At 42.7% G+C, this 12,403-nt stretch overlaps 1 protein-coding gene across 5 annotated transcripts in view; it reads right to left on the bottom strand.

Annotated features, from left to right (window-relative positions):
- The window catches only part of ZNF143 (zinc finger protein 143), a 66,147-nt gene extending 56,557 nt beyond the window's left edge, over positions 1-9,590 (bottom strand). For 2 of the 5 annotated variants that reach the window (XM_027563241.1, XM_027563242.1), the window contains exon 1: positions 9,483-9,573. In XM_027563241.1, the coding sequence (XP_027419042.1) occupies positions 9,483-9,524 (42 nt within the window). In that variant the 5' untranslated portion in view covers positions 9,525-9,573. Of the gene's footprint in view, positions 1-8,112; positions 8,233-9,482 lie in introns of those variants that run through there. The other 3 variants (XM_027563243.1, XM_027563247.1, XM_027563246.1) reach the window with 3 other exon arrangements.
- Positions 9,591-12,403: the final 2,813 nt, after the last annotated feature.

Genomic DNA, 12,403 nt, shown 5'->3' with positions numbered 1-12,403 from the left:
GCTTATTGGCCTTGATAACATTCATGGTCCACAGCCACCTCCATCTCAAAACAGTTTGCCATAAAATTCTACTTTTGTATTTTCTACCTCAATGATAAATGCAATCACTACCCAGTAGTCCAATCCCCCTTAATCTCCAATCACGAAAAATGATCACTTTACCTCCTAAATATCTGTCAAATGCATTCACTTCTATTATTAGGTGGTCTTAATTCAGGACACCATCACCACTTGGGTTATTACATCAGCCTCCTGAAATCCACTTTTACCCTCCTCCAACCTGATCTCCACAGCACAGTCCAAGTGCTTTCAAATCCAATCAGAGCATTTCTCTGTCATAAAAACCTTCAAAACTTTCCCACTTACCCATAAAGTCCAAATACCATGATTGGGGTTCTACTAACTTCTCTAATACAATCATCCTGGTTTGCCCAACACTGACAAACTTCCCAGGTCATGGAACTTTCATTTCTGTTTTATTTCTCTGGGGGGAATTTGTTTTAAAATTGGGATAGTTTCCAGTTCAAGACAGTGGAGTAGAAGGTGTGTGCTCATCTCTCCTGTGAGAGCACCAAAACTGCAACCAGCTGTTGAACAACCATCAACAGGAGGACGCTGGAACCCACCAAAAAGATACTCCACATCCAAAGACAAAGAAGCCACAGTGATATGGTAGGAGGGGCACAATCACGATAAAATCAAATCCCATACCCACCAGGTGGTGATCCACAGACTGGAGACCAGTAATACCAAAGAAGTTCTCGCACTGTTGTGAAGGTTCTGAACCCCACATCAGGTTTCCCAGCCTGGGGATCCAACAAAGGGACTGGAAATCTCCATGGAATCTGGCCTTGAGGGCCAGCAGGATTTGATTATAGGCCTTCCAGAGGACTGAGAGAAACAGAGACTCCAAGCTTGGAAGGCACAAACAAAATCTTGCCTGCACCAAGACCCAGAGGAGAGGAGCAGTGGCCACACAGGAGACTGAACCAAAACCACCTGCTAGTGTTGGAGGGTCTCCTGTAGAAGCATGGATCGGCAGGGGCTCGCCACAGGGACGGGGGCACTGGAAGGTCCCCCTTGGCATAAAGCCTCTTGGAGTTCACCATTAAGTCTACCATAGAGCCCACAAACCCCAGGGCTGGATCGCCTCAAGCCAAACTACCACCAGGGATAGAGTGCAACTCCACCCATCAGCAGATAATTTGATTAAAGCTTTTCTGAGCAAGGCCCTGTCCACCAGAGCAAGACCCAGTTTTTCCCATTCATCAAGAAGCTGACATAAACCTCTTAGCCTCATCCATCAGAGGGCAGACAGAAGAAGAAGAAGCACAGTCTCACAGCAGCTATAACAAAACCTATTATTACAGAAAGTTAATCACGATGCAAAAGCAGCAAGTTATATCCCAGATGAAGGGACAAGAAAAAAATCCCAGAAGAATAACTAAATGAGGTGGAGACAGGCACCTTCCAGACAAAGAATTCAGACTAATGATAGTGAAGATGATCCAGGATATTGGGAAAAGAATGGAGGCAAAGATTGAGAAGATGCAAGAAATGTTTACCAAAGATCTAGAACAACTAAAGAATAAACAGAGATGAATAATACACTGCTGCTGCTGCTGCTAAGTCACCTCAGTCGTGTCCAACTCTGTGCGACCCCATGGACAGCAGCCCAGCAGGCTCCCTCGTCCCTGGGATTCTCCAGGCAAGAACACTGGAGTGGGTTGCCATTTCCTTCTCCAATGCATGAAAGTGAAAAGTGAAAGTGAAGTCGCTCAGTCCTGTCCCACTATTAGCGACCCCATGGACTGGAGCCTACCAGGCTCCTCCATCCTTGGGATTTTCCAGGCAAGGGCACTGGAGTGGGGTGCCACTGCCTTCTCCCGAATAATACACTAGAAGGAATCAATAGCAGAATAACTGAGGCAGAAGAATGGGTAAGTGAACTGGAGGACAGAACCGTGGAAATCACTGCCACAGAACAGAATATAGAAAAAAGAATGAAAAGAAATGAAGACAGCTTAAGAGACTTCTGGTACAACATTAAACACACCAACATTTGCATTACAGGGATCCCAGAAGACGACTTCCCTGGTGGCTCAGACAGTAAAGCGTCTGCCTACAATGCAGGAGACCAGGGTTCAATCCCTGGGTTGGGAAGATCTCCTGGAGAAGGGAATGGAAACCCACTCCAGTACTCCTGCCTGGAAAATCCCATGGATGGAGGAGCCTGGTAGGCTGCAGTCCATGGGGTCGCTAAGAGTCGGACACGACTGGGCAACTTCACTTTCACTTTTCACTTTCATTCATTGGAAAAGGACATGGCAACCCACTTCAGTGTTCTTGCCTGGAGAATCCCAGGGACAGGGAAGCCTGGTGGGCTGCTGTCTATGGGGTCGCACAGAGTCAGACACAACGGAAGCAACTTAGCAGCAGCAGCAGCAGCAGCAGCTGAAAACTTTCTGAACATGGGAAAGGAAATAGTCAACCAAGTCCAGAAGCACAGAGTATCCCAGGAAGGATAAACCCAAGGAGGAACACACAGAGACACACAGTAATCAAACTGACAAAAATTAACGACAGAGATAAAATATTAAAAACAACAAAGGAAAAACAACAAATAACATACAAGGGAATTCCCATCAGGCTATCAGCTGATTTCTCAACAGAACTCTACTAGCCAGAAGGGAATGGCATGATATATTTAAAGTGATGAAAGGGAAGAACCTACAACCAAGAATACTCTACCCAGAAAGACTCTCCTTCACATTTGATAGAGAAATCAAAAGTTCCCAGACAAGCAAAAGTTAAGAGAATTCAGCAGTACCAAACCAGCTATCCAAAAAATGCTAAAGGAACTTCTCTAGGCAGGAAACAAAAATGAAGGAAAAGACCTACAGAAAATAAACCCCAAATAATTAAGAAAACAGTTAACAGGATCATAATATAACCTTAAATATAAATAGATTAAATGCACCAGCCAAAAGACATAGACTAGCTGGGTGGATGAAAACATGTGCATATATGCACTTCTACTTACCATATCACCAAAACTAGGATCTAACAGAAAAATCTGTAATCACTTTTTAAAATCCAGCTACATATCAGAATTATCTTGAAATTTCTTGAAAAATACAAATGCTCAGGTATTGCTTTTACCTCCATAGCACCATGTTTCTAATGAGCAGTCATATTTAAAAACTGGACTACATGATGGACTTTTACTTTTATCTAGTTTGTTTCACTTTTTATATTTCATCTTCAGTGTTTCCATTTCATTTAGTTTATGTTCTCCATCTCTTTTTTTGATGTTCTTTCTCAAGTCTTTATCAAGTATAGTAGAAAAGCTTTTGTATACATATATATATATATGTATACTTTATATTTTTTAAAATGTACGCATTTTTGCCTAACTAAAAAAATTATGACATTTTTATTCCATTTGTTTGACTTATGAATAGAATACTAGATTTCTAATTAAAAAATAGATACGCAACAAAGGTTTACTGCATAGCATAGGGACCCATAGTCAATATCATGTAATGCCCTATGGTGGAAAATAATTTCAAAAATAATATATGTATATTTGTATAACTGAATCACCTTGCTGTGCACCTGAAACACTGTAAGTCAACTACACTTCAATTAAAAATATATATATATATGTATATAAAAGAATAAATAATTAAAAGGGAAAACAAATTGGAATAGTTTTGGGCAAGGGCTTCTCTGGTAACTCAAGACAGTAAAGAATCTGCCTGCAATGCAGGAGACCCAGGTTCCATCCTTGGGTTGGGAAGATCCCCTGGAGAAGGGAATGGCTACTCACTCCAGTATTCTTGCCTGGAGACTTTCAGGGACAGAGGAGCCTTCGGGCTACAGTCCATGGGGTTACAAGAATCAGACACAACTGAGTGACTAACACTTTCAAAGGCAAAACAACTTGGAAACTATTTTAGACATAATAAAAGACTGAGCATTGAATAAATGTGTAAACGCTAGTGGAAGCCAGAGCTCTCGTTAAGGAAGAAGGGAAATGCAAATATGGAATAAGGGAAGAAAAGAAAGAGCTCTGTGGAATGAGCTGGAATTGGAGGTACTGGTGTGAACTCAATCTCTTAAATGTGCTTATGTGTGTATACACAGGCATATCCTACTTTGTTCTCATTTTGCTCCTTTCTAAGGTAACTATTTTTCTCCATGGTTCTAAACACAGAAAAACCACCCACAAACTGGCATGACTGAACAACTAACACTTTCAGCACATCAAGACAAGTTGGTCACTCTATCCTCCAGTCTTATTCTAGCACAATCTCACATTCTACATTCCAGCAACACTGATTAAAATTCTAGTAGTTAACGATACTAGAATCATTTAATCAGAGAAGGCAACGGCACCCCACTCCAGTACTCTTGCCTGGAAAATACCATGGACGGGGGAGCCTGGTAGGCTGCAGTCCATGGAGTCCCTAAGAGTCGGACACGACTGAGCGTTTCACTTTTCACTTCCCTGCATTGGAGAAGGAAATGGCAACCCACTCCAGTGTTCTTGCCTGGAGAATCCCAGAGACAGGGGAGCCTGGTGGGCTGCCGTCTATGGGGTCGCACAAAGTCGGACATGACTGAAGCGACTTAGCAGCAGCAGCAGTATCATTTAGTAATATTAAGATGTAAATAATTAAAAAATTTAATAATGACAACTTATCCTTCCAAAATACTATGTGCCAGGCATTACTACTAATTCATTTAATCCTTCTAGTAATCCTATGAATTAAGTATCATTTAATCACAGTTTTACAAATGAAGAAAGTGAAACTCAGGTTAAATGATGTCCTTAACTTCACAACATAAATGGTAAAATCACCTTCTAACCATTTGACTCTCTACATGAGCCACTCCGGCCCAAGATGTCTCTTGCATCTGGGCTCTGAACACTGCCATTCATTCTCTCAAGGATACTCTTTCTTCTCTCTTTGCTGCTGCTAAATCGCTTCAGTCGTGTCCAACTCCGTGCAACCCCATACACAGAAACCCGCCAGGCTTCCCTGTCCCTGGGATTCTCCAGGCAAGAACACTGGAGTGGACTGCCATTTCCTTCTCCAATGCATAAAAGTGAAAAGTGAAAGGGAAGTCGCTCAGTCGTTTCCGACTCTTAGCAACACCATGGACTGCAGCCTACCAGGCTCCTCCGTCCATGGGATTTTCCAGGCAAGAGTACTGGAGTGGGTTGCCATTGCCTTCTCTGCCTTCTCTCTTTACTTGGCTAAATTCTTCAGATTCCACTGGAAAGTTTTATCTCAACTCCCCAAACTGGGTCTGAATGCTTCACCTGTATTTCCCAAGACACTGTGTCTATACCCTTACCATAACACTTACCACAGTATACTTGACCTGTTTTTCTCCAGAGTAGAAGCAGTGTATTTAGAGCATGTGCACGCGTGCTCAATAGCTTCAGTCACATTTGACTCTTTGTGACCCTATGGACTGCAGCCTGCCAGGCTTCTCTATGGGATTCTCCAGGCAAGAATACTGGAGTGGGCTGCCATCTATGCTCTCCTCCAGGGGATCTTCCTGACCCACAGACCGTACCTGGGTTTTCTGCACTGCAGGCGGATACTTTACCACTGAGCCACCAGAGAAGCCCATATTTATAGCAACCAGTTACTAAAACATACAATAGTATCTAAGGAGAATTCACCTATTGATAGACTAGAAAGTATGCGTTATACCCAGGAAGGAATACTTACAAGACATGGTATATAGGATTATACTTAAGAATAAGGACTCCTGAGCCAGACTGCTTCACACTCTCATTGACCACATATTATCTATGTGACCTTGGGCAAGTTACTTAAGCACACTGTGCCACAGTTCTCTATCTGTAAAAGGCAGGTACTTCACAGAGGTACTGCAAATAAAAATCGCTTTTAACAGCACGTGGCATTACATGTATGTTTGCTATTAATGAGCTTCCCTGGTGGCTCAGAGAGTAAAGAATCCACTTGCAACGTGGGAGACCTGGGTTCGATCCCTGGGCATGGCAAAGTACCCCAGTATTCTTGCTTGGAGAATCCCCATTGACAGAGGAGCCTGGCGGGTTACAGTCCATGAGGGTCCCAAAGAGTTGGACATGACTGAGTGACTAAGCTGCTTATCAGTAGTTTAAAGCTAAACGAGAAGCTGAATGTCTGTCTTATTCACTATTTTCACCTACTACATGCAGGATCTTAGTTCCCTGACCAGGAACTGAACTCAGGCTCCCAGGCAGTGAAAGAACTGAGTCCTAACTACTGGACTGCTAGGGAATTTCCGTCAAGTGGTATTGCCAGAGGAGGAAAAAACAAGAAAAAGTTTCAGAGATGTGTTATTCAAGAGAAACTTTCCTCTTGTTCATAATTTTACTTTTTGAAAATACCTTTACTAAGATACAATTCGCACACCATAAAATTTATCCATTTAAGGTGTACAAGTCAATGACCTTAAGTATAGAGTGTACAAATATTATCACAACCTGAATTCAGAATATTTTTATCACCAGCAAAAGAAAAGCCTATCTCCCCCTTCCCAAACCCATAGGTAACCACCAATCTACTTTCTATTTCTACAGATTTGCTTATTCTGGACACTTCACATAAATGGAATCATAGCATATGGTCTTTCGTGACTGTCTTCTTTCACTTAAATAATGTTTTCAAGGTTCCTCCATTAAAAAAATTTTTTAAAGCTAAAAATAAAAAATTTCAATCTATAAAAATGCTGAATCACTGTTATATGCCCTAAACAAATAAAATGTAAATCAACTATACTTCAATTTAAAAAGAGAAAAAAATTTCCTTATCCTTATGAAAGTTTTTTCCCTCAAAAAGAAGACAAAAAATAATTTCTAAGGGTGATTTAAAATAATTGACTTTAAAAAATATATATTTACTTATTTATTTTGGCAGAGCTGCCACATGTGGAATCTTAGTTCCCCGAACCAAGAATTGAACTCAGGCCCCCTGGCGTACCAAGTCCTAATCACTGGACCACCGGGGAATTTCCATAAAGTGGTATTTTAAGTACAAAAAAATGTAGTTTGGAGTTAAAAGGCCTGTGTCTACACATTAATGGATAAGTTATTTCCACAGAGTACAGAGTTCCCATGGTGGCACAGTTTTAAAATAGGATTAAATTTATTGGAAACTAGACTTTTTATTTCTCTGAGAGGGAGGGAGATTTTCAGTATAGATCCATCTTAAAAACAAAATCATTTTGATAGTACAATACACTGTCTTACAAAAGCTATCCTTAAAATGCAAATTAAGCATAGAAATCAGCAATGAAACAACTCAACTCTTTAAACAATCACTATGTCCTGAAATAAAGCCAAGTGCAAAAAGACTAAGAACTGGGTAAAATCTCAAATTAAAAATAAAAACAAGGGCTGCCCTAGTGGTAGAGAGGCTGACTCTGAGTTCCCAACGCAGGGACCCTGGGTTTGATTCCTGATGGGTAAACTAGATCCCACATGCTGAAACGAAGGCCCAGGGCAGCCAAATAAATAACACATATATAAAAACAAGAACTATATAAGAACTTCAAAATTAAGTAATGATAAGAACATCAGGACTCAGAAAGTTCTCATGTGTAATCATAAACTGTACCTACATTATAAATATTTAATAACAACTAAACTAACAGTAGAGGGGACTTCCTGGTGGTCCACTGGCTAAGACTCCACACCCACAATGATGGGGGCCCTAGTTAGATCCCTGGTCAGAGAAATCAATTCCACACATTCATGATGTAACTAAAAGATTCCACATGCCACAACTAAGACCCAGAGGAGCCAAATGAATAGATAAATAATAAATATATGTGATTGTTTATAGCAGCATTATGCATAATAGCCAAGATAGAAGCAACCTGAAAGTCCACATGAACAGATGAACGGATAAATAAAAGGTATTATGTGCATGCAATGAAATATTTGGCAATAAAAAGAAATGAAGTACTCATACATGCTCTAACATGAATGAATCTTGCAAACATGCTAAGTCAAAGAAGCCAGTCACTAGAGCCCACATACTGTGTGATTCCATTTTTATGAAACACTGGGAACAGACAAACCTGTAGATTAGTGGTTGGTGAAGGAGCTGTGTTATGGGGAAATCGGGAGAAACTTAGTGGGTACCGAGTTTCTTGGGGGGTGATGAACCTGTTTTAAAATTTTAGTAATGGTTGCACAACTCCGTGAAAACATTAAACCTACCTAATTACATTCTTTAACGGGGTGAATTGTAAAGGTCTGTATATTCTATCAATAAAGTTGTTACTTTTAAAAACTAAAAGGTGGCTATGGAAAAAATAGGCAAAGTATTTGTACATTAAATAATTTCCAAAGTAATCAAAATACACTTGGGTAAAATTCGTTACTACCTTACCGAAACTTTTGGATGATTTCATTACCTAAGTCTCTTACTAAACACGTAGTAACGAACTGGAACTATGCCATCAGCAAGGGAAAATATTAAATATTGCACAGATTTTTGTTAACTACAGCAAAACTACTGGACGCTTACAGCTTCTAGTAAGATTCAGGACAAAGGCGACAACCTCGAAATTACAGTTTTTCACATGTCCACTAGATTATACCAGCTGACTACAGACACACTTCCAAAAGCTTAAACTGATCTTAAACTTATCATCAGTTTGGCAATCATTTTATCACTTTTTACTTAACTTCTTTAATGAGTAAACAATGTTACAAAGAGCAAAAGGGGAGAGAATATTGATGGACGTTCCACAATAAATGTTACAAAGCAACGAAGGATTCGTTCACTTTTCACCAAAATCGAGAAAACAGAATGATAAAATCAGTAATTTCCAATATTCGATATTAGGCTCAACGACCCCAATTTTTTTTTTTTCCCCAAGTTAGGGAAACAAGAAATGTGTGCATGGTCGGAGCGGGAGGAAATACTGGGGGCGATCTGCAGGCGGGAACCCAATCGGGCCCTCGGCCAGTTCTGCCGCCGGCGCCCCAGCCGGGGCCTGGTGCAGACCAGGGCCCAGCGTCTCAGCCAGGGGAGCTTCGCCGCGGCGGCGCCTGGGGACTCGCTCCGCGCGGAGGTCAAGCCGAGAAGCGCCGCCAGGCTCCCGAGGGCTCCACCCTCCCCTCTTTCACTCCCTCCCCTCGGCGGTCCCCTGAGGGGAACAGGCGGGGCGCTACCCGACGAGCCTGGGGGGAGGGGGGGGTGGTTTACGTCCTCAGAGAGAAAAGCTCCGCCGCCCCAGAGTGGCGGCCGCGGGTTATTAATAAACTCCGCTTCTGCCCAGACGCAACTACCGCGACCGGCCGTAGGATCGGCAAGGCCTGAGATGGAGGCTGAGCAGCCGGAGCCAGAGCCCGGGCCCAAGCGGGCCCGCGCCGCCGCGCTGAGGGCGGCGGCCGGGCGGAGAATAATGCACACTGGGTAAAAACACATTTATATACGAACCTCCGAGAAAATTTTCCAACAATTCCTTCGTCCGACCACCATGCACCAGGACAGGAAACAGCCGCCCGGCCCCCAGGCCCCGCAACCCGCATAGTAGCTCTGAGGCCCGCCCCCAGCCTCCATTGGGCTGTCATTACGTCACTCACTAGACGCTTCCTGCCTGCCATTGGCTCAAATTAAGGCGACGCGAAAGAAGACGGCCTTATCCACGCCCCCTTACCTGACGTCAGCCTCGCCTGGCCTTACAGCCAGCGACTGAGTGGCTTACCCAAAGTGCGGAACCAAAGTTCCTGCTTCTGACTGGTTGACAGAACCGCTCATCCCAGCGCGACAACGCCTTTCAGACAAGTGAATTATGCCTATTCTGGGGCCCCAGCAGGAGGCGCCATTTTGTAGCGAGGGAGGGAGGCTGGTCCTTGTGACTAGCCGGGAGGGAGAAGAGTTCACAGGCGCCATTTTCCCCACAGGGGCTTGGAGGTGGCCTTGGCTCTCCCGGTGGGCTTGCTGGAGCGCGTTCTGGAGATCGGTTGCGCTTTGCCTAGCAATTGCTGAGTGTTGCCCCGTCGGTAGGGTGGGGTGAGACGGGATGCGACGGCTCACAGTTCCCTGGGGGCTCTTGGTGCCAGCTAAGGCCTTTGATCTTGGATGGAGGTTCTGGTTTTTGAGAGCTGCCGTATCCTTGTCACTGGCTGCCAAGACTGTCTTTGCTTTTCCAGTCGCCGGGGTGTCATCATTGGTAGGAGGATGAACCTCCTGCCTCAGCGGAAGCTCAGGCGAAACTCGACAACGAGGCGGTGGTCTTGGACTCTGCTGGGAGACATTGCGGATGCTTTGCGTTTTCGTGTTGCATAAGTTCAAATTTTGAAGTCGTCTCTAATGGTGTCGCTAACTTCTTTTTTACTTTCCCTCTTGTGTGTGCCGCGAATTAAAGTCAAAAAGGGTGGGGAAAGCATTGATTGAGTGGGTCTCCCTGTACCTATTAAGATTGGATGCAAGTTAGTTGTCAAGTTTAGGTAATGTTTCTCGTAGCTCTTAACCCAAACTTTTTTAAGCTATTGGAAATACAAGTCTCATTTGAGGAGTATTCAGTATGTATTCATGTGTTTTGGCAACGAAGCTGAATAAAGATGAGATAAAGTGTGTAGACTCAAGATTTTTTAAATCTGGCGTTCCAAGTGTAGATTGGAGATTTGTGTAATGCTACAAAAATTGGAGAAAGCTGGATAATGTTTGATTTAGTGTCTTTCAGGTGATTATGGACTGTCCTCAGGATCATTACAGTGTTTTTATTTACACTTGAGTCTAGTTTGAGACTTTAGCGTTACCTTGTTTTTGGTAGGGAGTGAGGGGCAGACAGACCCTAACGAAGGTATAGGTGCCTAATTGGTGCCCAAACGCCATTGGAAGGAAGAGACTTTTGAGTGTCCTTTGAGTACATGATCTTTAGAAGTTTAAAGTAGTTACTATCTTTTATTCTCTTATAAGAATAAAAAATGGGACACATATGATTGGATTAAGTTGCTTGAAACTGGAGGAATTGGCTCATTCCAGTCTTGTTCCCGATGGGTAGACTCCTTTTTTCACAGAGCAGAGGGTTCAGATGACAAACAAGTGTTCCAATTTAGACTTCTGTACCTTCCAGATGCTATATCTATATTTTGTCATCAGAAATATTATTAAAAGAATCAAAATATTTTTATGGAATTTAGTCATTTATTACTAAGTCACTAACCTTTAGTGTGTTTGTTAAAACATTGTAATACAGAATCTCAAAAAGGAAGTTAAAAATCACCCTGTAATTGTGGATCTTGGTTACAGGACATCTTTCTATCCTTGGGACCTACTAAGTGGTTGTAAACATTTAATGATAATGGTGAATAGGATGCTATAATTCTACCTTAATTCACAAAGATACACTAATGATATTGTCACAGATAATAGAACTTTGTGTTACAGTGTTTACCACTGACTACAGATCGGAGTTCGAATGTCGTAATATTTAGGGCCATCCATAATCCAGATTTTCCCTGAATCACCTCCTATTCCTCATATTACATCTTAACAAATTAATGGCTTGAAAACATTTAACTGCCAATCATTGTTAGTCCAGGCTTTTCCACAAAGCTGAACTTTTTCACCAGTTTTCTAAACAGGCTAACTTAATTCTCAGTTCTTAGTCATATCTGACTCTCTGCGACCCCATGAATCGCAGCACGCCAGGCCTCCCTGTCCATCACCAACTCCTGGAGTTTACCCAAACTCATGTCCATCGATTCAGTGATGCCATCCAGCCATCTCATTCTCTGCCGTCCCCTTCTGCCCCCAGTCCCTCCCAGCATCAGGGTCTTTTCCCAATGAGTCAACTCTTTGCATGAGGTGGCCAAAGTATTGGAGTTTCAGCTTTACCATCAGTCCTTCCAATGAACACCCAGGACTAATCTCCTTTAGAATGGACTGGTTGGATCTCCTTGCAGTCCAAGGGACTCTCAAGAGTCTTCTCCAACACCACAGTTCAAAAGCATCAATCCTTCGGCGCTCAGCTTTCTTCACAGTCCAACTCTCACATCCATACATGACCACAGGAAAAACCATAGCCTTGAGTAGACGAACCTTTGTTGGCAAAGTAATGTCTCTGCTTTTGAATATGCTATCTAGGTTGATCGTAACTTTCCTTCCAAGGAGTAAGCGTCTTTTAATTTCATGGCTGCAGTCACCATCTGCAGTGACCTTGGAGCCCCCAAAAATAAAAGTCTGACACTGTTTCACTGTTTCCCCATCTATGTCCCAGAAAGTGATGGGACCGGATGCCATGATCTTAGTTTTCTGAGTGTTGAGCTTTAAGCCAACTTTTTCACTCTCCTCTTTCACTTTCATCGAGACTTTTTAGTTCTTCACTTTCTGCCATAAGGGTGATATCATCT

The sequence above is a fragment of the Bos indicus x Bos taurus genome, chromosome 15 (genome assembly GCF_003369695.1).
Source record: "Bos indicus x Bos taurus breed Angus x Brahman F1 hybrid chromosome 15, Bos_hybrid_MaternalHap_v2.0, whole genome shotgun sequence".
Classification (NCBI taxonomy): domain Eukaryota; kingdom Metazoa; phylum Chordata; class Mammalia; order Artiodactyla; family Bovidae; genus Bos; species Bos indicus x Bos taurus.
The sequence above is the reverse complement of the archived record's forward strand: the minus strand, read 5'-3'. Positions and strand labels throughout refer to the sequence as shown.